Genomic DNA, 15,820 nt, shown 5'->3' on the forward strand with positions numbered 1-15,820 from the left:
ATGACGACTGCAAAATTTCGATTTGAAAATAATATCTTAAATGCGCTAAAATTATAACAAAACAGAAATTTTATATCGTAGGTAATACGGATGAAAAAACAAGAAGTAAAACTTCTGGATATATGAATATAAGTATTTTTAAACATGTCTACATTAAATAAAATCAGAGCTAATTATTATAATGAGATTCATACTACCTTTAAAAAGACCATAAACTGATAGCTGTTTATTTCAAGTGCATTCAATTTAGCTATATAAATTAACAATGGAATTTATTTAAACAAACTTTAAGCACAATAGTTAATATCCATTGAAAGCTCTTCAGAAATCAGATACAATAAGCAACCCACTTAAACACGAATGTTAAATATCTGCTGGTCAGCCAAGTTCAAGATCCGAATTCCATGCAGTAATCGGAGCTATTCAGTATTGCCAACGCAGGGCATAGAAAAAAAGTGAAGTCTGTTAGTGAAACTGAACATTTTGTAAAGCTGTTAAACTTATCATATTATAGAAATTCAATTTCAACATATTTTTCTTCTTAAATTTTGTATTATTCTTAAATTTTGTAAAGGAATACTTTTTTTTTGATGCCACATATATTTGATTAGGCTATCTTTTGCTTTGATCTCTTTTATTTTAATTCCTTTAACAGGAAATATTTCGTGATACTCATCTTGATTAAATGAAGTCTCAAGAGTTTCTAAGTTCGGAAAATACTCCGAATCTTTCTAAGCTCAAATATTCCGAAATATCTTTCGAACTGGGTTATAATAAAGAAATTATTTCACTGCAGCATGATATCAGTTCTAAGTAAAGTAATTAAACCGTGAAAATTAATTGGCTATTTTGATCACAGAACCTTCACAATATCACGGATTATTGCGATTAATAGTAAAATGTCTCCACGTAGAGAATTATTCTCCAAAGTAAAATATTGACCTGAATATAACATAATGAACAGCAATAAAGTTTAATATTATCCTAACGTAAAGTTGCGTTTATACTGAAAAGCGCAATCTATATAATTTTCAAAATATTACTCAATATTTTTCTGAACTGCATGTTTTTATGTCTTTTCGCAAAAATTTTATTCGTTTGGTTGTCTCCCAATTTTTTATTTTGTAATACTCAAACAAACGTAATTCTTGATTCAGGATTAACCAAACAAATGGTATTTTATCAGTGATTTAGATTTATTTTTTAAGAAGAGGATTCTAATTTCTTTTTCATTATCTAGCATTTAGAAATGCTCATATTTTCAATATTCGGGGTTGAAAATTCCCTTTATATAAGCGTCATTAAGCTATATATTACTTTTAGTCGAATTATTAACTTGAAAAAACTGCCACATGATCTATAATGGACTTATAGCAATGGACTTCTACCGTTAAATTTCTGTTTTCAAGCACGCACACACAAATATTTTCAAAAGTTTTCCACAGTTCTTCAAAGAGAGAGAGAGCTTTAGGATTTTTCAGGAAGTTCTTTAATGTAAAAAAAAATGTCGAAAAGTTACAGTACAATATTTGAAAATCACTGATCTGAATTTTGCTTCCATTTCCTTGGTTTCTTTTCTCCCTTTTGACGAACATTTACTGTGAATGAAATCTTCCGCTTACATGAGACTGTTTTTAACGATAAGAAATTATTTTATCATTCAGCTGGCTTTGCACTACTTTCTCGCATATTTTGTAATATGTCTCATCTCTTCTCTTCATCTGTTTTTCCCAGAACGAGAAAAATGATCGAGAATTCAGAGTTTAAATATAAAATTCCATTGCGTAAGTGACTTATATTTAAACACTGCATTTGCCAGAATAGATAAACAGGACATATATATTTAAATATAACAGAAATTCCATACCCTTGGTCCACGCAGCTCATGTAAACTTTCTATTGCTCGAAGGTCTGCAATTTCAGTTCCACTCTGCAAACAGAAATATATCGAATACATTTATTTAAAAAGTTACGAAAATTAATAATCATGAATATAATATTTATATTGAGTAACAGAAATTTCACATCATAGGTATTGCGGATGGAAAAACTGGAAGGAGAAATTCTGAATAAATGAATATAAGCATTTTTAAACTTTAAATTAATTTATCCTAAAGAGATTCCGTAATCAAGTTCAAATCAAAGTTGTATCAAAGTATTCCGTAAATCAAAGTTGCTAAAGTTTTAACTATAGCAGAAGTGAAAAAAATCATAGTTCTTTATGTCTTATTACAAATAAAAGAAAATAGAAAGCTATTGATAATATATTCCTTTTAATAATGTTACTTATACCATTTAAAAGTAATTCCATTTACAATTTTAAATCTTTACATTTTATTGCCTTAATGATGGTGAATTTCTCACTGTTTACTACGTAACGTAAAGGTGCAACCCTTTACGTTAATGGTATTAAATTTTCTCGACTTTATACCTACAAATAAAAACTACATCTACAATTTTATCTACAAATAAAGTCCACGACTAAGGAGTATATAACATCAACTGCTCCAAAATTTATCTTGAATTGCATGAACAGCATTTAAACGGTTATATTGAAAACTTAGTTTTGCCTTATTACAAAAGAGTTTAAAAGCATTACATTTAGAAAAGAGAACATAATCATAATTTAGTACCATTTGCCAATTGTTAAATTTTGTTGCATTGCTGTTAGATAACAAATAAATTAATATTCGGTTACAGGAGTTAATTTCTTTTTTAAGTCCAAATATCCTTAGTTTTTAACAGTAATGGGATCATGTTTTAATCTTAATGTAATGTGATCAAGTTAATAGTATGGCAGTATTCAGATTTTAAACAATATTTGGTATATATTAGAGTAAAGATTGTGTAACTCTGTCCGTTAACTCTCATTATATGATATATATGCAAATGACTGTATGATATGTTATGATGATTAAAATAAAATGTTTAAACTTACTGCTGGTCCTGGAGGTCCAGGAGGACCAGGGGGACCCTAAAAAATTAAGAAACATATACATATGAAATGAATATATTTCGAAAAGAAAAGATCTCATTAGTAATGCTGTAAAAAGAAATAGGACATACAAGAATAACAAAAGTACTCAGAAATTCCTCCTAAAATTTATGTAAACATAAAACAGTTCTCTTATAAAATGTCTAAATACTTTCTCAAGATTAAAATGAATCCTTCAATTAGATTGCCTAGGCATTATTTTTTCTTTTTGTATCATGTTCAGTTTAGAAAAACGTCATTTAACCATTGGAGTTTGTTATCAGCATTTTAAAACCGTGTAACTGTCGAAACTCTTGCAAACTGCTGTAACTGCAGTCATATTGCCTAATTATAACCTATATCATATGAGGCAATTAAAGTTGCACGACAAGTCCCATAAAAATACCTATTATTTTAGTTCATTTATTAGCGCTTTTAGGTTTTCTCCATTGCTTAATTATATATTGTTGTTAAGACATAAAATATATTAAAATATTTAGTGCATTTTATAAGGACAATGATTTCCTTTGTTTTAACTAAAGATGAGAATCCCGAGTTTTATCATCATCTTTATCAAAATTAAATCTTCTAGTCCTTAGGAAACTTTTACAAATTGCCCTATCGGGAAGAAATTTTCAAAAATAGCATGGGATTCGATTGCTCGAAAAGCGTTAGTAACGTTTTGGCACGATTTAAACAACGGATGGAAAATTGAAAAAAGAAGTAGGAGTTCCGTTATATTAACTACTGTTGCCTTCGATGTTCCTTAGTGCGAGTTCCTACTTTTCTGTTCATGGACATTTCCGATGGTAAATTTGGCTTTTCTGAATTAGTAATCTCTATGGGGAATATACTTTGAAATTAAGATTGCTTTTTGCTTGCTGTTATTTTTAGAAAAATAAGTAAAGTTGCAATCATCGCTTTACGTCTCCTTTTTCTGCGAGGCCCACCAAGCGGTAAAATCGCTGAACACTGGAAGTTCGGTCCGAGGTTCGAATCCCGCGAGCGGGCTGGCTGCATGGGCATTTTCGTGGTTTTCCCCATGTGTAACGTGTATACGAACCCGTTTCCCTTAGAAAGTCCTCCACGAAGGCATCCCTCCCCTTAGGCAGATAGCCCTAGTGTGCTTTGCCATAATTAAATAAACCAAAACCAAACCAACCTTTTCTGCGACAGTTTCTTGATAATATATTTTAAAGTTATATATATTTTAGAAATTCCAGCTACCGATTACTACAAATTGCTCTTGTTTTATGTTTGCTTTCAGATCTCAACATTTTGACTAAATCTACAGGGTTCTGTTTAGTTGCACTAACAGTTACAGTTTTGAACCTTTTCTAAATTATTTTATTTCTCTTCACATTTCCTCGTCAGTATACAAATTAAGTAGGTGGTGAACGAGAGTATTTAAACGATTGAAACGAAAAGGTTAGACAAAGCGTGAATTTGCTAGTGAAGCTCAAGTTTTTTATTTTTATTCTCCAGCTATTAATTTTAGTAACGGCAATGCATTTTGGCTCTCTAGCTAGTATGTCGCCAGTGTAGGTCAGACTGTTAGGTTTAAACTTGAAATGTGTAATCTAGCACAAATCTTAGCTTTAAATTTATTGTTAAATTACCATTAAGTTCTCACCGTCAGTAGTTGATGCTGTTGTGTGCACGTAAGTACGTGCATTTCTGTTTATGAGTTGTAAGTTATAAAAGGGTCTTTTACACCCTCTCTCTGTTGTGTTCATCTTCACGCCTGTGCAAAAATTCACAAAGGTTTGACGTGAGGTAGATTTAGGCGACTTGTATGATAGCCAAGAAGACTGGATGTTATAAATGTATTTGATAAATTCGTCTTCAGATAGTTTCCGTTTTTATTTTAACTTAACTGCATTTTCATTAAGGTTGCAATTGTTTAAGCTAATTGAGATTGATTGGGATTCGCCTGAATCTCAGTTTGTGCGAATTCTCCCAATGTAAGCCACTGCGTCATAATGCTTAAAAGAAAATCTTTGATATCTTTGTACTCGTGTTGAAGGTCTTAACCATCAAATTTCTGAAAATACCCACGTTCTTTCGGAGTGATTTATTCCTTTAACTAGATAATTATATCAGGGACTGATGAAAGAAAGATATGAAATATTTGCTGAAATAACAATATACCCATCCATGAGACATTTCATAAAATTGTATAAGTTTTTAACATTTTTATGAAGTATTAATAATAATTTTTAAGTTTAATAGATTTAACGTATCAATAAATTATGAAGATAATCACCATTAAGGATCATTTAACCTTGGGATACAAGCGTTGAAACTCCTAACTTAAGTCTATTTTTAAGTTAGATTCAATTAAAAATGCGTTTAGAGACCATTCTCAAATTTAAGAAAATTTTTAAAAGTTGTACACGATTAGTAAAAAAGGTGAGTGCGCATTAACAGAAATTAATATTGTTGGATATGAACATTTCAAGCATTTTAAAATTATTTACGTTTTTGTTTGAGGAAAGTAAATGACTTACTGGTGGTCCTGCTGGTCCTGTGATACCTGGAAGCCCTGGTGGTCCGGGAGCTCCTGCATCACCAGCAGGGCCCTGAAGGAGAAAAATACCCTTAATAAGCATCGGTATGAAAAAAAAGATACTGAAATTAATTTTTTTTAATTCAATACCGATGGTCCAGGAACTCCTCGTTGTCCTTCCGGTCCTCTTGGTCCTACATTTCCTTGGTCACCCTACAAATAATTATACAGATTTAACTATAATTGTAAGTATTTGTACATAATTTATGCTAAATTTTCATTCTTGTACTAAATATTTATTTTCGGAAGAAATATACGCTGGTGAGCTCACATGATTGATGAATGTTTTGCCTTGATGCTGTGTTAAGTAAGGTGAATTTTATGAAAAAACTATATTTCAGAAGCCTTTTTCTTTTCATACCAGTTTTCTTTTGATTTGACCACCTCAGACAAGATTAAAAAATAAGAAAGTTTTTTTTACGAACTTCATGAATATCAGCAGTCTGGAAATTCAATGGAAATGACAGGTTATCGTTGATTGCAGTGAGTTATATTTGGAATATTAATTAGCATGTTATGCATTCATTTGACATTAACAGGTATGCACCTGCTCTTTGAGGTAAATAAACTCTGAAATCTTGAATAATTCACGAGAACGAACGGTTAGAAAGATTGTGTATTTAAAATGAGTTACGTGATCATCTAATTACATGTTATTTCGCATAATAATCTGTCTAATTAGCATTTGTCACGATTTTTACTAGAACAATTATACTATGGGAAAAATAAGATAAAAGGTGACCTTACCTTTGGTCCTGGCGGACCGATGAGCCCTTGAAGACCAGGAGGTCCTCGAGGCCCCTGAAATAAAACACAGAATGAATTGCAAGAAAGGAAAAATAGAAAAGAAATTACTGTATAACATATGCAGGGTCTTTCAGATGATTTATTAAAAACTATTTCATTATGAAAAAGTAAATTTCAGAACTTTGTTTGGCAATAGCCATTTCTCTATCATTCAATCAGAGGAAATAAATAAATATATTTCTGAATTCGCCTTAGAATATTTCAGTTTAACATATCATGAAGCGTAAAGGATAGAAAATACTGATGAAATATTAACACACATTTTTATTCTATACTAGACACTGAAATCCAGTTAGAACTTCTATGTATTAGCAGTTATCCCTCAGATAAAAAAATAAATTTTCATTATTAAATTTTCTTAAACCAGCAGATTTTATTCTGAAGAATGAGAGCAGACAATATAATTTTCAACTACGCTGAATTTTTCACCTCTTAATTTAGAACATTTTAAAGCATTTTAACTTACAGACGTTATGGTCGCTATTTTTGTGACACACGACGGTTACATCTTTCTCGAAATCAGATAACTCTGCATTTCGTGGCATTCTGCAAGCCACTAATGTCAATTTTTTCTCCTATACAATATTTAATGGTGGAGGTCATGGCAAATACTTATTGTTGGTAGATAGTATAAAAATGAGCAAGTTATCTTTAGAAATTTCTTCTTGATAAAGTTTAGATTATAGCTATCGATTTGCGAAAAATAACCCTTATGTGCTTTGTCTATGTCAAATATCTAACCTAAGTAAGACCGTGATTTGTTTCAAAAAACAATCCATTTAATAAAGGTCATAAAGTTATTTGCTTGCTTCATAAATACTGGCAATTGCAATTCATAAAATTAATATGTGTATTAAAATGACACAATGACTAAAGTTTCTAGATACAATTATTATTCTGCGTTGTGTTCTGCATTGGCTATTTAGATTGTTAATTTATGTGGTAGGTTTAACTTTTAGGTAATGACACAAACAAAAAATATTCTCGACAAAACAAAATGAGTCGAAACGAAGTAAAAGCATACATATATGATTTATAACTATCTTTTTTAAAGAGAGAGAAAATTTTATTCTAAAACGCTTTTTTTAGATCATACAGACTCTCGTTCTTAAAACCAGGAAACACAAATAAAACGGAAAATAGAAAGTTACCTGGAACGTATATACATTTTAGACTAATTTACAAAATTATTCTAACATTTTATTTTAATTTAATTTAATCTAATTTTAGAGTAATTTACAGAATTACACTGGTGATTTACAGAATGTTAGTATTTTTGAAACCCATCAAGATTTCAAGAACATCGGTACATGAGATTAAAAGATGAACTGGGTAAAAACTAGGTCGTGTCAAATATATGAAAGCCAGTAAAATGAAAAGGTATTCAATGGCAGAAACAGAAGAAAAAAGTGTTGATGAAGGACATTGAAACAGTGTCTTAATGTCATTGGAAACCTGAAAAAAATGTTATATACGAAGTTAAAGATGAAAGGTAATATATACAGAAAAATAAGACGAGGCAGATAAAGATGGGCAAATCTGCAAGAGTTTCAGGGCAGAACAAATTGTAAATTCATCTCAAAATTATGACTTTCGGCCATTTTTTAACATAGTAAGGCCATACTCAGGGTTATTGTAAAGCTTTTCTATTGCTATTGCTGTTTATTATAAATAATTAACTCTTAATAGCATGCAATTATTACACTTATTAAAATTTTAAAATTACATATGTATAAACGTACACAAAATTAACATTTAGTTTTAGTTTTAGACCTACTAATTTTCTCCTTAATCAGAGAGTTTCATCTAATTTTATCATTCACCATGTTCTATTTTATTTCATTAAAATTTTAATTACTCATTTTTAATTAGTGGCTTCTTTGGGAGTCTGCTCAGTTAACTTAAAATATTGGATTTGTGTATTCATGTGAGAAATATATAGATAAACTCATCGTATTAGGAAACAGATGTCGTTTTCTATATAGGCTGACGTCATGAATAACCCGTTAATAATAATAATTCGATACGAGCTCATTCTAGTAAAAAAATTAGGGCCATTTTAATTTCAAGTCTTGAAATTGAAACTTATAATTCTGAACGTTCATATTTAGGATTTGGAAACGGATAAAATGGGAAATATAGGATCCACGTTTCTCTTCCTTGTGCAGATTAAATGTACATATTACCCAACAACCTCACTTTGCTTGAATTAAAGAGAACTAATTGTATACTTGTATTTCTCTTCAAATGGAAAATTCACAAACATAAAAAATTTTCTGTTTCTTTACATGTGTTCTTTAATGTATATATATATATATACATACATATATATATATACATATATACATATAAACACATATATACATATAAACACATATATACATATAAACACATATATACATATAAACACATATATATACATATATACATTTTTTTTGAGGTAATAAAATTCCATAGTCAAGAATACACTTAAAATTCTAACTGTATGTTCTTTTCATTTTTAATGGCTACGTTCTCTTATTTGAAAGCACGTGGAATTAAATCCACAGCCCCGTAGTCAAGTTGTTTTTGCCGCCTTTTCTACACGTACAGTTATAGAATGTTCTGGAAATATTTAAAGCGAACTGGATTGGCTCACGAGGCTGACGTCATTTCTTGGAAGCTCCGCCTTTCCAGAGGCTATAAAAGGACACGCAAAAGGAATATCGGGAGCTTTTTCTTAAATGTCACGTTGCAGTAAACTTCATACAAAAAGTTATTAGTAATTCTTTTTATTTACTCCGGATATATGATATTTGTAACTGCTATTTCCCCTGACCAATAATAAATGGATCCTGTTTTTTAAACTTATCATCTGATTATTTAAGCTACGACTAAAGCTGATACATCACATATATATGTGTGTGTGTGTATGTATAATGAAATACTTTGAATATTTAGAAAAATTTATATGTAAACATAAAAGTTGAGAAATTTCAAATTAAGAAAGTATGTTTTCAAAGTCATTCAGTATGCTGAGAAATAAACTAAATAATAATAAGAGATAATATTTAAAGCAAAATTAGATTATGAAAGTGATCTAATTTTCTAACAAGGAAATACGCATATCAACATTTAAACAAAAGCAGTTCAAAACCAAACAATACAATAAAATTAATAAATGTTTAAAAAATGGCAAAATTCAAAGTCAAAATGCTTAAAATTTAATAAATCCAATTCCACTGATAACAAAAGTGATTACATGGCCTTGAAATTCCCATGTATAAGGAAATTAAACGTTTTGATAAAAAAAGACTTTTTAACTTTCCTGCCATTAAACTCTTACATTGGAATTCCAGTATTTTTTAAAAACGTAATCCATTATTAACCACGTTGTAAGAATTGAAATTATTTTCACTACAGTTGAATCCATTAATCAAGAAATTCAATATCTAAACATTACACTTGTTAATAATCATATTCCACTGAAATTTACTACCTTACTTCTCCATAAGTTACACATTAGGTCGTTTTTAATTTAAATTTATTGTTACTTATAATACAGGATAATTATATAGGTATATAGGATAGGATTTACTTAAAAAAAGTTTGGAGGCATTTACTGCGTAACAATTATAAATATGCTTGTAAGTTTGTAAATAGTCTCTCTGTCTCAATTACTAACAAGCAGCCCATTTCTATTCCAGCCCTATTATACGCCAAATAGATGAAACCTTTTTAATGTCAATTTACCTTTTTTCTTTTCACAGCTTTTTCTACCCTCATTACCGATATATTACTCCTTTTTACATGCAATAAATTATTAAAAATATTAACTTTCTCCCAGACAATTTGCTTTTAATAACTTAAATAATTAAAAAATAAAAAATTTAATTTAAAAATTTAAATTTGTTTGACTAATTTTTTTGAGGTTTAAATTAATAAAACAAAATTTAATCCTATTCAATTTTACACTTCAGCTCAATTCTGGTTATTTATTATTTCATTTTCATCTAGCTAACACATACAACTCAAGTCGACTTTTCGTAAACCGTATCCTCAGCAGTTATAAAAATCACGGTTTGGAAGTGGCCCTTCATTCAGGTTTTAATTTCTTTTTAATTTTCATTTCAATTTAGTTTATTTGAATTAATTGATTCAACTTTATTTCAAAATTTTCCATTCCGTTTTTATATTTTATTTCTTTTTCCATTTTAGACTGTAAACCTTTCAATTTTAAATTTCCCCCCCCCCCTCCCTACAATCGACAAATTTTCCTGCATTTTTGTTAAAAAATTTTTACTTTTAATTAATTTCTTTTTAATAAATTTATTTCTTAAAGTTTTTCATTTGAAGTATTTGATTTTTGACTTACCATGTTACTTTTGGCTTGCGAAGTTTTCTAACTATTCTGCTTATTTTTTTGTTCATAATTTACTTAGCACACTGATTTTATTTACCTAATGGTTTTCGGTTTCTCACTAAAAATTCTTCTAATAATGTTTAATTTTCAATTATTTATTTTAGGGTGATGTCGGTACAGATTGTATTTTGACAATTATCTAAATTTAAATTTTTTTAAAAATTACTTATACTTTTAGAGCACTTTGATTATTTAATTTTTTTTATTTCAATTCTAGTTAAAAAAATCTGAATTGACACTTTCTTTTAATGTTCATTTTGAAACGTTTCAAGATTTCAGTCATCCAAATATAATTCAGAAACGTGACTTTTTGAAAAAATTTCGGCTGCTTCTTGAAAAAGACTAAGGAATTTTCAACAATTTTATATATTTTAATTTTATTTAATTTTTTAAATTTTAATATGTGTATTTCCTGTTAGAGTTTTAACCCTCTGATCATCTAATTTTATATGTGTGTGTGTGTGTCTCTCTCTCTCTTTATGTGTGTGTGTATTTACTAATGTCTCATTATTATGCACGAACAACAGCTTAGCACTGTGTCATAAATACGTAATTTTTATTTAAAAAAATTTTTAGAAAAACAAATATTTATCTTGAGCAGTTACTGCAAATAATATACTTACTGAGTGCCCATCCGGACCTACGGGACCAACATCTCCTTTCTGGCCTTTAGGGCCCTAAAATGCAAATATAGTTATTACTAATCTTAGTTAAATGGCAAAATATGCATAAATTGAATGAATGAATTATACCTGAGGGCCTTCATTTCCTTCTATTCCTTGAGGGCCTGGTGGACCCTATTTAAAAAGAACGGAAATTTTTCTTATTAGGTATAGTGAAGGGTACTTTTTACCTGAAGAGCACTTTAAAGAAAATAAATTTCAATAGCCTAAGAAGGTTGTCAACTTGTAAACTCTAGCGTTGAACATTAAAGTAGCAAAAAAAATAATCTTACAGTATAAGAGATTAAATACTGCTGGCCATTAAAACTCCTAAACACTAGGAAGCAAAGCGAACAGTAGAACCTTATTTATTGTATATAAACAGTATAATGGGATGGAGACATTTTTTAATTTTCAGGTGGTTTGGCGTACACAGCTTTCAGAATTCAGTACACATAACTGCCACCTCTGGCAGCAATGAGGACTGTAATCAGGTTGGCCATCCAGTCGAATAAAGGATGAATGACAGATACGGAGTGCCAAAGCCATGAGCAGATGTTCTGAATGAGCATAAGTTTATATATATCGTATGTATATATATTAAAAATGATGTTTTAGTTACTTTTCATTGTATGAAAATTTTACAAAAAAGATTAATGATAAAAAATTAATAACACAAAAGAGGTTTTTTTTATTTTTCACTGAAATAAATTAATAACTTTATGCCCTATAATCAAAAATGTGCTACTTGTAAAAATGGAATTAATTTTACCCTTTGTGTTTTTCACTTAAGAAAAAGAGTTTTTACTATTAACTTTGTTTTTAATTCCAACATTTTAAGTTGATGTTAATTGTTTGTTTGCTTTTTTGTTCGCAAAATCATGGATGACATTGTAGCCATCTACTTCATTGCTCCACTTTTTGTTATGCAAAAAGTAAAGAAAGATGTCTTTAAGCAAAATATACATTTGTGGAACATAAAACTTTATATATACCTTAAAGCAAATATACAACCTTATATACCTCTTAAATTATTTTTATTTAGAAAACTCCTCTCACAATTAGTAACACTTATGCAAGTGTCAGGAAAGTTCACAGTAGTTTTACAATATTTTAAACTTTGTTCTGTTTGACTTTGTGATATTTCTAATGAACTGAACGTCTTAATGGAAACTGCGAGCGATATAATTTACGAGCAGGAGTAAAAAAAACATATTCACACTAGATATCAAGCAAATCATAGATGATCATAAAGGCACTGGGACACTATTCATAATATTCTAGAGGTTTCATAATAAACTACGAAAAGTTAAAAAAGATAGACCTTCCAATTCCCTATTCCGTTTTTCTTAGCAATAATAGAAATAAAATTCTGCAATATTTCTCTCTTTAGAAAGAAAGGAGAAAAGAATTATTCTTTATAAATATCATTGTGATTGTAATTTAGTTTATATTCGTACTTTTAATTCAAAAATTTCGATATAATATAGGAGATAGAACAAGATTATGTAGCTGTTGGAATCCCGAAGTGATTTCTTTGAAAAAATTTTGATATATAGTAGAGTAGGTAGAGCAAGATTATGTAGCTGTTGGAATCCCAAAGTGATTTCTTTGAAAAAATTTCGATATAGTAGAGGAGGTAGAACAAGTTATGTAGCTGTCGGAATCCCGAAGTGATTTATTTGAATACTAGAATTTATTTGAATACTATTCTTCTAAAGTAATTTTTTTCTTCTCAAATGAATACCATATGGCACCTCAGAATCTCAATATTTTCAACTGTTTCGACGATACATATGAATAACCCATATAAATAATATTCACGTCAAAAATGCCGCCAGGAGCCCACCCCTCTCTGCCTCCTCTACTTACGTTACTTTTTCTAGCTTCCATGAAAAATTAAGTAACTACGTTATGTCACAAAGTAACAGTGATCACTAAAACAAGTTCCTTTTCGATGCATTATCTTTGACAATAATAGGACTGATGTTTAAGAGATCTAGAAAGCTAGCGTCGTCCACTACAGAGTGTGCCACAGTAATTGTTCGATTCAAGAGAATCGACACATTGAACTTAGTGATATTTCTAATGAACAGTCTGTGTCGCACAGTCTGTATCTGTTCGATTCAGGAGAATCCAAAGATTAGACGACACATTAGACTTTGTGATATTTCTAATGAACTGAACATCTCAATGGAAACTGCGAGCGATACGATATAGTTTACGAACAGGAGTAAAAAAAACATGTTCACACTAGATATCAAGCAAATCATATATGATCATAAAGGCACTGGGACACTATTGTGTTTCATGGACTTGATCATGTATCGTGAGAAAAGGAGAACAACTGATGCACCGCTTTACTATAGGAGATGAAATATGAGCGAATGACATGACATTAGCAGTGAAGCAATCATTCTTGAAATGAAAACACTTATCTCCTCCATCTTCCAAGAAGTTCAAAATGATTTCTCAATAAAGAAGGGCATGATGGTGATCTTTTGGAGCCACAATAGAGTATTTCTCGCTAATTTCCACTTTAAAGGCACAGACGATTTTTGCTCGTTATTGTAACAGACCGAGGTGGTCGCAGAAGGCAGTTCGCCGAAGAACGACCTGGTTGCTATGAACAAGTCTCATATTGCTACATAGCAACTCTAGGCCATACTCGACCAACAACATGCCTGATGTCCACCTGCCTAAACTCTCGAAATGTGCTCCCATGGGGCTCCAGGGAGTTGTTGCATCTAGTCAGAGGAGGACGTATATCTATTTACCTCAGTTAGTAAGTGTCCCTTTCCTCTGTCACCTGTACCTGCATGATAGCAGAGATATCTTGGTATATTAGTAGAACAAATATTTTTTACAATCATGGATATTTTATGAAAAAATAATATACACTATAACCTTTCCCTTGTTTAGAAATATATGTTAAAATTTTGCAAATTTACGAAGTTTTGTTACCTTACTCATTGAATTAACTATGCATTATTTGAAAATGAAGCACTGTAAATGATCAAGGCATTTCCTTCTAAGTAAAATGTGGTAGATTTATGAATTATCCGTTATTCTGCCATATAGTTTACACATTTTTTCTGTGTACAGTCATTAGAAGTACTTCTTAAACTGATTTTCGAAATCTTATCCGCTGCACATATAAAGTCCTCATTATTTGCATTATACGATGCTTACCGCATCTTAAGTTTTTGTTTCTATTGTCAAGAAAGAAGAAATTCCCGTGGTATATTCTTTGTGACACCAATTATTACAATATGATGAACAGAGAAAAGTCGAATGTTATAATATTAAATATGAAGAAACACGCTTGCCGGTTTAAATGCATTAGTCCTACAAAATATAATTTATACTAAATAAAAATTAATGAAACTGACATATGTAAACATATCAGGTTCAATGTTTCTTCTTACCTTCTTCGGAAACATACAATGACCTGACTAGAACAGAGAGCTTACTAAAGCTATGTTCACTAATTGTAGTAAGTAGACAGGATACAGACGAAGGGTATACAAAACCCTTTATTTTTTTTCTTTATATACAATGACTTCCGTACTTCGGAATACAATGACCCTCCACTCGGGGTCTAACTTAAAAGATATCAAAATAAAACTAAACTCTAATTTAACTTTAGAATAAGATTGGCCTTATAATAACAGGAAGCGTATGTAGCACAGAGACTGTGAACACTACAATACGTTTAATTTATCAAGAGGATTAAAACCTCTGGCCTGGAAGGCAAAGTAGCAACTGCGTAACTTCTAAGGTAAGCGGCCTGCTTCGAACTCACGGCTTCCTCTCCTCTGCTTGGCAAAAAGGCCACACTTAAATACTTGGCGTTCGCCAGACAACTTTGCATAAAACTCCTTCACGCTTATAATTCTGGCCGGAAGTAGAAAATAAGAAGTGATAGTAAAGATTTAAAATAAAATAAACGTTAGTAAAACTTAAGATCCTTACATACTTCCCGCCAGAGTTAATTAGTTTGAAACTGAGGTCTAAAACGACCTTGTTGAAAACTTTTAGCTCTAGAAACTAACGCGAGGCCAAACTTTTACAAACATAACTTAGCTAGAAACTAGAAAATTTTAAAAGAAAGAAATTTGTTACAATAGCAGCTCCCGGAATATACAACAATCTTTTTTCTTTTTCATCTGTACTGCATCAAAACAGGAGCTTTATTCAATTCTGGTTCCTTCCAGAGATCTGGAAGGAAAACTAGTTTAATGAAATGTTACAGAATGACATTGCAAATAACATATAGAATATACTTTTCTTAACATTCTTATTTCATTCATGACTATTTTAATTATCTCTCCCCGTGCTCTCTGACATGTGTTGTAAAAACACCAAACACGAATGTGTTTCTGTCTATGTGTTCAACACTTCCT

The 15,820-nt window shown here is 30.3% G+C and overlaps 1 protein-coding gene across 2 annotated transcripts in view; it reads right to left on the reverse strand.

The window, feature by feature from the left end:
* The window catches only part of LOC118197295 (uncharacterized), a 307,554-nt gene that overhangs the window by 14,745 nt on the left and 276,989 nt on the right, over positions 1-15,820 (reverse strand). For both annotated transcript variants that reach the window (XM_085806934.1, XM_085806935.1), the window contains exons 27-33: positions 11,505-11,549; positions 11,376-11,429; positions 6,291-6,344; positions 5,634-5,696; positions 5,485-5,556; positions 2,939-2,974; positions 1,868-1,930 (exon numbers count right to left, since the gene is read on the reverse strand). In XM_085806934.1, coding sequence (XP_085663060.1) covers positions 1,868-1,930; positions 2,939-2,974; positions 5,485-5,556; positions 5,634-5,696; positions 6,291-6,344; positions 11,376-11,429; positions 11,505-11,549 — 387 coding nt within the window. The remainder of the gene's footprint in view (positions 1-1,867; positions 1,931-2,938; positions 2,975-5,484; positions 5,557-5,633; positions 5,697-6,290; positions 6,345-11,375; positions 11,430-11,504; positions 11,550-15,820) is intronic.

Source organism: Stegodyphus dumicola, chromosome X1, assembly GCF_044657685.1.
Source record: "Stegodyphus dumicola isolate Sdum_Otavi_A_Nest chromosome X1, ASM4465768v1".
Lineage (NCBI taxonomy): Eukaryota > Metazoa > Arthropoda > Arachnida > Araneae > Eresidae > Stegodyphus > Stegodyphus dumicola.